Consider the following 12,492-nt stretch of genomic DNA (forward strand, 5'->3'; position numbering starts at 1 on the left):
TTTCACGTGCTTGCTTTAGCAGAACCATCCTCTCTCCCGTATCTGCTTCAACGAAACATTTCTTCATGAGTCCTGCCTTTCACACCTCTGTCCGCTTTAATGAAACATTCCTTCACGTGTTTACCCCAGCAAGACACCATCCAACCGACTTTCCAGAGAACCCTAAAGTTTCCACTTCGAATTTCTTCAAATTAATGCATTTAACAAAGCTAAGATACTAAAAGTAATTGTATCTACTTAAGAGTGTCTATTTAGAGATAGTAAATTGTGCATTTTATTATTCATGGAGGTGGGATGTTATTAGCATGCTGCTTGAGGGTCTCTGATGGTCACTTTAGTGTTGTCTGTAATCATGTAGGAGACAGACCTGCACATACTAGTGCAGGATTCTAGATTGGGTTAATTGAGGCATGGAGGACTTGCTCTATGGGAGGGAAAAGGTCAGCACTAACCACTGTTTCCTGAAGGGATGTCATTTGCCCAGCCGTCTCACACTGGCTACCCAGCCTTCCTCACTGTGATGGACTGTAAAACTTTTCTCCAGCTCCTCTTTTATTATTTTTATACTGGCAGTGACATTTCCTACAGTAAAATGTGTTGTACTTTTTAAAAAAAATGGAGCTATTTATCATTCATTTAAATACATAGTACTGATTTGTGTTGATGTGATTTGATATTGTTATAAGATCTAGGTTCTATAACACTAAAGTATCCCCAAAATATGGTATTTCAGAGTTTATTGGGGAGAGCAGGACACTAAAGAATAAACACAAGTTAGGTATATATTATGAAGTAAAGACTTGAATAAAGGGATGTTGGAGCTGTTGGCTGTGATTTAAGCTAGGGTAAGAACGCAGCATTTGAGGAAACAGTAAGTGAGGAGAACCAGATTAGCTACTTACGCAGTTATAAGGGCTTTATTGTGCATGTGTGTGGGCATGCACAAGTCACAGCATGTGTATTAGTCAGAGAACAACTTTCAGGAGTAGGTTTTTTCCTGTCATGCAGGGTCAGGGATCAAATTTAGGTTCTCAAGCTTGGTAGCAAGTACCTTTCCCCAGTGAACCTTGAAAATCTTTATTCTAAGTGTTGGTTTATATCTTTACTACAGTCAGGATTGGAAGGATTATCTTTCCTTGTCATCCCTCTACCCCCAACACTTAAAATACCCCTGGCAACAAAAACTTTATCCTACCATCTGAACAGATGGTAGGACCTGAGTTCTGTTCCTAGCACCCGAGGTGATTCACAACTGTCAGTCATTCCACTTTTAGAGTATTTGACATGCTCTTCTGCTTCTGCAGGTGTTAGGTATACACATGGTACACAGACATACATGGAGACAAAACACTCATTCACATAAAATAAACCAATCTTTAAAAATATTAAAGGAGTATAAGATTGTTACATAAAAGAATCACATACAGTATATAACTTTGGAGATTGTCTTTTTTTTTTTTTTTTTTTTTTTTTTTGCCTAATATTTTCCTGGAGATTTAGATAAGTTGTTGAGAATCATAGTATGATATAGATAGACCATAACTTGTTTATTATACATTTCTTCCCTTAAAGGACATTTGGTGGCTGTTCACATTAAGGTTATATTTTATGTTTCTATATAGCTTTTTCTATAAATATGGATTTCATTGCTAGGGAACAAATGCACAAGATTGTCATTACTGGAATCCTGTGTATATTTTGGAGGTAGAGCTAACTGGTGGAATGTGCGGCCAGAGAGAAAACTGGATCAATACTGCAAGGGTTACTTAGGTACCTGGAGGCGTGCACTTGCCAGCAGTTGAAATGGGAAGACTGTGGGTGGAGCAGGTTTAAAGGCAATCAGGAATTTGCTAATGACATGGCACAATCCAAAAAGGAAATTGTCAAGTAGATAGTTCACTGGAGAGGTCAGGCTTGGTGTTACTCAGTTGGGAGTCACCAGCTTTCAAGCTGCAGACTGAACAGGGTAACAGAGAGAGTTAAAAAGAGCTGGGAAACGTAAAGGATGAAAACCAAGAGAAGAAAGGGAATAGGAGAGAGAGCACTGAAGGACGAGGAGAATGGTCATGTGCCATCTGTGCTTTATGGAAGCCTTGCTAATGAGTAAGGGTGTAGTCGGCAGCAGTCTGAGATTGTAGTTCAGTTCTCTTCTAGAGCTGTATAGAAACTTTCTCATTTTCTCCTGAGAAGCTGTAGGTTTTTGTATACTTTGGAAGTCAGTAGTCTCAGAGCGGGATTGAGACTTACCTAAGGCTTAACTTAATTTTGTATCCTTTCATGTAAAATGATTTACATTTTCTCCAGGTGCATGTTTCTAAAAAATACTTTTAGAACTCTCATTATTTTAATATAATCCTTTTAATTGCATGCACCATGTTCTGTTGTATGGCACCTGTGTGTACATGTCTACTTGCCTTGTTTTGAATGATAAACTCTGAGCACTGAAGTCTGAAGTCTGCTTTATTATTGTTATATTTCTCAGTCAAATAGTAATATGAAGGCCAGAACAGGTTATGTTCCATTGTTATAGTCAGTGCATGAGTTCTGACACACCTGCTTAATTAAATTTTAAAAAAATGAATCTTAGCCTCTGATGTTTGCTAGCATCTTAAGTAACTTTTAGAAATGTGCATCGGCGTTTGGCTTGCATGTAAGTCTGTGTGAGGAGTCAGATCTATGGGAACTGGAGTTACAGATAGTTGTAAGCTGCCATGTGGGTGCTGAGAATTGAACCTGGCTCCCTAGCAGCCTAGCAGCCAATGCTCTTAACTGCTGAGCCAATTCTCTGGCCCTCGTAGAATCTTTCTGAACTCTTCTATACTTACAGCCTCTTTAAAATCAGAATAACGATGTTGCCAACATGAAACATTTAAATCATAATGAGAAAGTATATTTTCAATATTCTGTAGTCATCGGTATCATCATCACTATTGTTAATAATTGTTATATTGACTTTTATAGACACAGGGTTTAAGGAATGCATTCAAAATAGCAGTTACCTATATGCTAATCAGACCTCTGAAATCAACTTTCAAGAACCTCATTTGGGTTTTCTTTAATCCACCACAGCTGACAGGAAATATAAGTCCTCTACTTTCTTTTTGTCACACAGTTGGTTCTTTTATAACTATAATTTATAATTTGATATTCTATGAGCTGGTTATAGTAACATTAAAGGAAAATATTATAAATTCCTAGAATACTCATGATTAAATTAATCTAAGTTCATTCTGTGTGTGTATGAGAATGGGTGGGGGTGATAGGTTAAAAAATGATTATCAGGATTTTTTTTTTCTGTTTTCTAGAGCAATGATAAACTGAGCCTTCCTCTCGTTTTTTGTTTTTTTAAGTAAAGAATAAAGTTTTATTAGAACATGGTCATGTTCTTTTTAATTTTTTTGATGGCTATTTTTACAGTGTAGCTGTACAATTGAGTCATTGTAGCAAAGTCCATGTGGTTTGCCAGGCTGAAACATTTACTATCTTGTCATTCATAGAAAGTACTTGTCCACTCTTGTTCTAGGGTATTAGTTTTGTGGCTTTTGTCTTATAACTTCTTTTTTTTTTTTTTTTTTTTTTTTTTTTTTTGCTCTTTACTTATGACCTATGTATAAATATGCCTCAAAACTCTTTTTTTGAATACCTTAAAATTTTATGGGGGTTGGGGGTGTGATATGATACCACTGTTTATGTTCTCCAGTTTATTTTTGCCATTGTTTATGTTGCTGACTGTATTTAGGAGTCCAGGCAAGTTTGGGCAACTTTTCTAACTTTAGACACATTTTGTATGCTGCTGTGGCTTGAGGAGCCCTCTTGCTGAGAAGGGACTGAGCATATTCAGGTTCCATTCTGCACCTTTCACCTTCAGTGTCTGTTCCTTCAGGTAAACATACCAAGCTGAACTAACCTCCCTGCTTCCCAAAGAACTTTCTAGGCCAGTGGCCCCTGCTACTGTGTTAATAGCCATGTGAGTAAGAAGCCTGAGAGATCGCCACATCCCACTCACCAGTTGTTAATCCGCCTCTCAGACCTTGGTTCCCATCCCCTGTTGAGTGTTTCCTTCTCTATAGTCCTGGTTTTCTTTCTTCCCCTCATCCCCTAATAACTTCTTTCATAGTCAGTAGTATTCCCCACATCAAATCTTGTTCTCAGAACAGATCAGTGGTTCTTCATTCATGGCTTGCAAAATTTTGTCTTTGTATATAAGACATTTTTTTCTCTGACAGGTTTGCAGACCTTTACAAAGTAACAAACAGGGTTTTTGCTTGTTTGTTTTGTTTTTTTTTCTCCTTGTCTTAGTTACTCTTCTATTGCCATGATTGGACACCATGACCAAGGCAACTCATAGAAGAAAGAATTTTATTGGAGATTACAGGTTCAGAAGGTTAGAGTCCATCCATGATCATCATGGCAGGGAACATGGCAGCAGGCAGGCATGATGTTGGGACAGTAGTGAAGTGCATCTTGATCTGCTAGCACAAGGTGGAGAGAAAGCTAACTGGGAATAGCATGGGATTTTGAAGCCTCAGAGCCCACCTTCAGTGACACACCTCCTTCAACAAGGCCATACCTCCTAAATCTTCCCAGAGAGTTTCTGGGTTGATTCTGATGCTAAAAGGTCCTCTTTCCCAATTGGTTCTTGATCTATCAGTAAAAATGCAATGGGCCAGTTGCTGGGTGGAAGGATAGGTGGGACTTTTGCCCCTCCCCTTCCCAAGCTAGCAGATAAAGGGCAGAAGAAAGGTGTTCACCATGTTTCGGAGGGAGAAAAGCCAACCAGCCATGTGGGATATTGGGTGGAGCATCCATGAGCCTCTTCTCCAGGCAGGAGGTTGGGATGTTGAGCTGGGACTGAAGGTCGCTGAGCAACTGAAGTTGCTCAGATTTAGGATGCTGAGCTGGTAGTACTGGGAAAGGCACTCTAGGTGCGGTAGATTGGAGGTGCCCAGCAACTGAGCCATATGGCAGGTTGAAATTGAGCAACCTGTGTATCTGTGTTTTTCATCTGCAGATTCAATATTCCCGTGGGGGCTGGTAGCACAGTCTGCCTGGGGCTTAAGGTGGGATAGCAAAAGCTATACACAACATTTCTCCAACTGGGGACCAAGTAGTCAAACAAGAGCCTCTGAGAGCCATTCTCATTCAGACCACCACACTTCTGGGCTCACATACACAGTTTATTAGTGATAAAATCACTAACAATGTATTGGAAGTTTTGGTGAGCCCCCCCCCATTAGCATATCATTTTTCAGACCAAGACACTAAGTTCTGAAGTGTAGTTGAGTTGAAAATATTTGTTGCATACCTGAAGTTTTTTGATACTTTAATTTTAGAAGTCATTTGTAGAGTATTTGGGGGACATTTGATTTTACTATGGAATAAAACAATTAGGGATTAAAGTGATTCATCTCCTTGGATAACATTAACTTTTTACAGAAGTTATATTTAAAGAAGGTAGTCTTGAAAATGAAGTCTTTGAGGTGAATCCTGTTGTACAGCAGCCGCAGAGTTCTCTTGTGAGGGATGAGATCTCCCAGTAGAACACACTTTAGGAGAGGAGAAGATGATCGGCAGATGTATGCTGCCTACTTTACACCCACAGCTTTAAGCTTTCTGGTTGTTTCTCACCTAAAAGTTAACTTTCTCCAGGTTTTACGTAATGGTTCCTGAAGTACCTTTCTGGTAATCTTAATTGTTTTATGGCTCACCTTTCAGACGGAAGCTAGCCAAGTACTCTCCTTCCCGAGTATAAGGTGTCAGGAATGGTAAAAGTGAATGAAACCCTTTATGTTTGTTTGTTAGTTGTTGTTGCTGTAAGAAAAACACTGAAATCACTTAAAGTTTGGAAAGACTTTTTGGCTTAGGATTTATTTTAGCAGGTTTGGTCCAGGCTGGCTGACTCTATTATTTTAGTCCCATGGCTTGATAATTCAGCACAAGAAAGTAATGGAGCAGAGATGCTCACCAGGAAGCCGAGAGAACATAGAAAGGGGCTGGAAACAAGTACACTTTCCCAGGATACTGTCTCAGAGAACTCCTTTCTCCATCTAGACCCATCCCGAACATACTAGGAATCCATAAAAGGTCTGTGCTCTGATGAGTCCAGAGCCCTTAGGATTCAGTCACTCAGTGATTGGATTCAGTAGATCAAGACTTTAACATATGTGTCTTACAGGGAATATATATCTAAACCATAGCAGTCCTTTTAGAGATATACGTATTTTAATGGTTTTTATTAAAAAGAAGAAAAGCAATTTTTGATTGAAATGTTTAGCTTGCAAGTACTGGAAGAAATGAGTCAGGCTTTAAGCAGAAGCAGGAGGATATTGGGCTTGATTATTGCTGCTATAACAGCTTTAATTACATTAATTGCTAGCACCACTGCTTCTGCAATTGCTGTGACACAAGAAGTTAAGACAACTACTTTTGTTAACCATTTAGCAAAAAATGTTAGTAATGTGTTGAATATACAAGAGGATTTAGATAGGCATATGGAAGAATGGATTGATGCTCTTATCCTATTCAAATTACTGGAAGGAGGTTCAGAATTTAAGGGTAAAGAGCCATCTCCAGTGTCATGCCAAATACCATTGGATTCATGTTAGTTCTACAATTTACAGTGGTAGTCATTATAATTAGGAAGAAGTTTAATAACACTTGCAGTATATTTGACATAATTCTAATACCCCTCAGGATGTTTTAACAATAGGGAGCTTATGAATTTCAAGAATGCTGCTCTGCTGAACGATGATGCCCTAGATACTGTAGATAAAAATACCCATGGCCTGAGGTCAGTATTTCTGTTTTGGTCAAGCTTCAGAAATGGCATATGTAGCTTGATCATGCTAGACCTTTTTGTCCCGGGAATACTTTTATTCCTGCCCATTGTGTTAAAGCTTTTTTTTTTTTTTTAAAACAACATCAACATGTTGGCTGCCAAAGTACATGCAGAAAATGGGACCCCCCCCCCCCCCAAGACAGTTATTAAATTAACAGGCTGGCAAGCCAAGGACGGGTAAGATTCTGCACAGAGCCTTACCAACCTAAGACATAAATGCATTGCTTCCATGAAGGGTAAGGAAGCCATTGTTGTCAGTCTTGTTAATGAAATAAAAAAGAGGAGGGGAGAGAGGTGGAGAGCCTTTAGGACCACTTGGACATGGGCCAAGGACAAGGAAATGGGCTGCTGGGCAGGAATATGACATAGGCCAAGGACAAGGAAGTAGGCTTCAGGCAGAAATCTGACATTAGGCTAGAACAAAGAAGTAATTTTAGGCAGGAATTTAAATATTAGGCTAGAACAAAGGAGTAATCTCAGACAGGAATATAAATTTTAGACTAGAACAAGAAAGTAGGCTTCAGACATGAAAATGACCTTGGGCTAGGATAGGGAAGTAGGCTTAGATACTTTGGTCATCCTGATAAACCCTTAGAAACAGTGATCACGGGAGTGTTCATGTAATTGGGTTTAATGCCTTGCTTTTTCTTTGACTATTTGTGTTTATTGCATTGCTTGTTCCTTGACTATTTGCATTTATTGTATTGCTAGACCCTCAACCTAGAACTGACCTTAATACATGCATGTAATTAAAATGGTATAAAAACATAAAGGAGAAGGGGTGATGTGATAGGGGGTTCTAGGGAGGGGAAATGGGGAAAGGGGATGACATCTGTATTGTAAATACATAAAATATCCAATAATAATAATAAAAAAAAAAGAAATCCGAAAAAAAAGAAAAGAAATGTCTTTCTCAGGTTTTCTCATTAGTACGGTTTTTGTTGTATCTTGAGTAGCTAGCTTTTTACATGTCTATCACAATTACAAGTCTTTATTTTATATGTAAGAGTCTACTTGCCTTTCCTTCCTATTCTCTTCTCAATGCTAGTTGATGCCAACAAAGATAGCAAGTTCAGTTTTCTGCTCTTAAGGAATTTGTAGTAAGTTGTTCAGATGGGGTATATGTTGTTGTCTTTTGTCATTGCAATATAATACCTGAGTTCTGTAATTTTTGGGACACATTTATATAACAGCATTGACCTGTGCTTGTAATAATATACTGCAAAGTTTCAATAAACTTGAAAATATTTGTAAATGCTATAAAGAGCGTTTAATGTGTGCTGGAACAGTAGAAAGGGGCCTGACGAGGAAGGAATGGGAATGAAGTAAGTAGCAGTTTAAGAGCAGGTAGGTGTGTATAGGAACCAGGTCAAGGCATTCCTGCAGCAGTGTGGCCAGTGAGCAGGGAGCGTTGGCACTCTGGAGCAGGCAGCAAGGTTAGGGAGAGTGGAGAGCACACACTTAGTGTGCGGATGGAGTACGGATAAGGAGAAGCCATATTATAAAGGGACTTCTCACGACAGGAAGTAATGTCAACACTCCAGGGTTCCATAGGGTATAGTTCAGTTATTTCTTTTACTTTGAAATGATCTGTGTGTTTCTAAATCGTATCTCCTATATACAAGAGTGTATTTAGAGCATAAACATAAAATCCATTACCTGGATTTGGGTAACATTTTGGGTGGTTGTGGTGCATACCTTTAATCCCTGGTCCACAGAGCAAGTTCCAGGACAGCCAGAGCTACACAGAGAGACCCTGTCTAGGAAAACAGTATAAAAACCCAGTTTGGCAATCTCTGCATTTTGATTATTAACTTAATTCATTCATAATTTATGCAGTTTCATATAAGGAATTACCTGTGCCATTTTACTTAGTCTCTTTCTCATATTGGTTTTGCCCTAACTTCTAGAATGTACTGACTTCTTTATCTTTAACAAATACCTTTTCCTTATTTCTGACAGTTTCATTAGTGACCGTAGTAAATTCTAGTGAGTTTTACACCCCTGCCCACTTCCTCCACCCCCTGCCCCTTCCCACAAACCCCCTTCTTCCCAGCAAGTCCCACTCTTATTTTTGTGTCCTGTGTGTTCCCTGCTGCTCCATGAGCACGTGTGAAGATTGGTAACTGCAGTAGCAGCAGAGTTCTCTGTGCTACAGAGTGCCAGCCCTTCCCTCAGCCACCATCAGCTGTCAGTAGTTCCTCACTGAGGGCTGGGCCTCATGAGAACTCTGCCCCCTTCATAAAGAAGAACTGATAAGCACAATCTGCGCAGAAACTTTTTAGTACACCCTTATTAGCTTTTTCATTGCTATGATTAAATATCTTGAAAACTTAAGGAGAAAGGGTATATTTTGGCTTGTGGCTTAAGAGTAGAGTCCGTCTGGTGGGAAATATGGTGGCCAGAGCTGTTTTAGGTGTGGGGGCACCTGTGCACATTGTCCCCACAATCAGGAAGCAGGAAGGGTTGGATGCTGGTGCTTCTTTTCTTACCTTGTATTTGTTCTGCAGTCTAGGATGCTAGCCCAGGTAATGGTGCTTGCTGTCATCGTTCAGTCTGGGCCTTCCTACCTGTTAAACAACTGTCTCCTCACAGTCACACCTGGAGATGTGTCTGTTAGGTGACTCTTTAGTGGTTGTTCTGGGGATTACACTTGACACCTCACTTTATGACAGTCTATTTCAGGTTAATATTGCATTAGTTCTAGTAAATACAAATAAATACAAATACAGCTTAATTTCCCTACCTTTGTGCTATTAGTGTTTGATGTAATATATCTATGTTCTATGGCTTATATTTTATCTTTTGATGAAAATAAATCAATACATTTATAACATTACACATTATGATTGTAGTAGCTGTTTTATAGTCACTGTTGAATGCACTAGCTTTATCAAGAACCAGTGTTTTTTTTTATGTGAATGTCAACTTTTCTGTCATTTACATATTTTTATATTTTAGATGGAATATTTTTATATTATAGCAACTCTGGAGTCTGATTTTTTAAAAGATTCATTTATCTTTATTTTTTGCATATGAGTGTTTTTCCTGCATTAGTACATACATATTTGGTGCCCATGGAGGTAAGAGGCACTGGGTCCCTGGAACGGGAGTTTCAGACTGTTAGGAGCAGCCATACGGGTGCTGGGGACCAAGCCCGGGTCCTGTGTGAGAGCATCAGGGTTTCCTAACCACTGTGCCATCTCTTTAAAAAAACAACCTTGTGGATTAGTATTGTGTTTTATCTTATTGATCTTTTACCTGACTGTAGTCTATAGGTTTTTTCCCCCATAGCAATTAGCTTTTAAATTCTGTATTAAAATTAATTTCTTGGTTCAATTAATCATTTATATTATTTATGAGAGATTATGTTTAACACTGTAGTTATAAAGGTTCCCCCCCCTTTTTTTTTTTTTGGTACTTGTGTATGTGTGATTTGGAAAATACATTCAGACATGTCTCAGGGTGCCCTTGGCTCTCCGAGGCATGTACTGTACAGGTGTCTGGGGAGAGTGGGTTTCCTGACTTGTCATCCTTCTGTAGCTGGAACTCACTGAACCTGCCTCATCTCTCCCTTCTCCTCCCACACCTACTGAATTCACCCTCATTAGTCTGTGTCAGAGCTGTTGTTCTGAAATCAACATCTTACATTAGCCACATTGTCAGTTTATGGTTTTTATCTTAATCTCTTAGAAACGTTTGATATAAATGACCACATTTCAAAGCTCTTGACTCTAAGATAGTAATCTTTTCTTTCTTCATTTACAATTCCATTATCCTTTCTGTTTCATGGTTCCTCTTGCCCCCTACTATTCAAACTTATTCTGTTCAGTTGTTAGAACTCTTTCAGAATGGTAATTCAGATCCTAACTTCACCTGTCAAAATCTCCAGTGACTTCCGTTTACACTGAAAGTGGAATTGAGTCTCTTACCATGGTTGATGAGGCGTTGCTCCTTTTTAGGCCTGCTGTCTTTCTCTCTGAACTTCTACCTTTCTCCTCCTTACTCTTAATGATGCAGCCACAGCCTCTGTGCTTAATGATATTTTAGAAGGATCTTGATCATTATGATGAGGAGCTGTTATCCTTAAATATTTTATGTGCTTTCTTTGCAGAACCGAGAGCTCCAGATCATGAGAAAGCTAGATCACTGTAACATAGTCCGATTGCGGTATTTCTTCTACTCGAGTGGTGAGAAGGTAGGTGTGAGAAAGTATGAACTGTTCTTGTGGAAATAACCCCTCTGTTCCTCCATCACCTAGCCTTGCTAATTGATTGGGAAAATTCAAAGCACAAACCAGGGATTCTGAACCTAAGGTATACAGTTGAGGATAGTGTGGAAATGGGGAGGCAGCTTCAGAGCTCTTGGGACGCCAACTGGAGGACCTTAGTTCAAGTCTTCAAAGCCTACAGTTAAAGCTTGACATGGCTGCTTACACCTATAGCCAAACTCTGTGGGGTCATGGGACAGATGGGTTCCTGGGCATTGCTGTCTGCCAGCCTCGCTTCAAATTCAGTGAGAGGAGACTAACAGAGCTGGACACTACATGTCTCCTCCTGGTCGCCTCACGTGGACACGGGCTTGCACATGTGGGTTTCCTGGACCCCACATCCCCAACACACAATTTAAAAAGAAAGTAAACTTTCTTAGTTCGCTGTGGTGGTGTCTGTCCAGACCTGAGTACTTGAAGGGTTGAGATGTCCTCTCTCGAGTGAGAGGTTATTATTGAGTGCTGCATAGCAGCAGTCCTGTCTTAAACTCAAAGCCCTTTAAGAATGGAGGGAAAGGCATTTTCCAGTTTAAAGTAAACATGTCTGCAGTTCTCAAGCACATTTCTTATTCATAGTTCTGTGTTCCTTGCATGCTTGTGGAACCCTCTGATAGTTCATTTGTTTATTAGGGGAAGGAAGATTATGTCATTATGTTAATTGGAAGTTGATTGGAGGAGAAAGGGAAGTAGGGGGTTTTGCTTAACCAGGGAAAAACACTGAAAGATCTGTTTGTAGTTGAATTCAATTCTGTGAAAGTGAGGGCAAGTCTGTGCTGGGACACCACCCTCCTCCTCTTCGGTACCTCCTCCTTGCTTCCTCTCACTGTCCTCCTCACCTCGTCAGTCTTGTCAGTCTTTTTACCCACACCCACCCCTCCATCCCCCTTACTGGTTTGAAAAAGCAAGGCAAGTTAACAAAGAAACAACCAAAGCACCTGATTTTTTTTTTCCAAATTACTCCGAATGAGATCACTTGGCTTCCGATTTTATGCTTGTGATGTCTAATGTTGTTAGGCCTACATTTCCTTTCAACTTTACAGAAAGCTTCTAGTATAACCATTTTTAACAGTTTTCACTAAACTTTATGTAGGTGTCCTTAACTATTACTCTTACCTCAGACCTATAATACAAGAAGATACTTAATTCATGTTTGTGATGTTCATGTCTACAGATCTATAATTATTGTCATAACGTATGTTTTAACCACCATAATTAGCGAATTGATCTAATAATATTAACACTTGTTTCTTAGTTGTCTGTACACTTAAGATCCTTCTACTTATATGTTAGGAATTGTAAACTCTCAAAGTATTTGGAGCTTTGTTTCTAGAGCGATTGGTTGGTACTACCTGTTTTTATCTCACTTCATCTAGCAGACTGCCCA

At 39.3% G+C, this 12,492-nt stretch overlaps 1 protein-coding gene across 2 annotated transcripts in view; it reads left to right on the plus strand.

Moving 5' to 3' along the window:
- The window catches only part of Gsk3b (glycogen synthase kinase 3 beta), a 142,183-nt gene that overhangs the window by 62,800 nt on the left and 66,891 nt on the right, over positions 1–12,492 (plus strand). For both annotated transcript variants that reach the window (XM_034515876.2, XM_034515875.2), the window contains exon 3: positions 10,953–11,036. In XM_034515876.2, the coding sequence (XP_034371767.1) occupies positions 10,953–11,036 (84 nt within the window). The remainder of the gene's footprint in view (positions 1–10,952; positions 11,037–12,492) is intronic.

This window comes from Arvicanthis niloticus, chromosome 12 (assembly GCF_011762505.2).
Source record: "Arvicanthis niloticus isolate mArvNil1 chromosome 12, mArvNil1.pat.X, whole genome shotgun sequence".
In the NCBI taxonomy this organism is placed as follows: Eukaryota; Metazoa; Chordata; class Mammalia; order Rodentia; family Muridae; genus Arvicanthis; species Arvicanthis niloticus.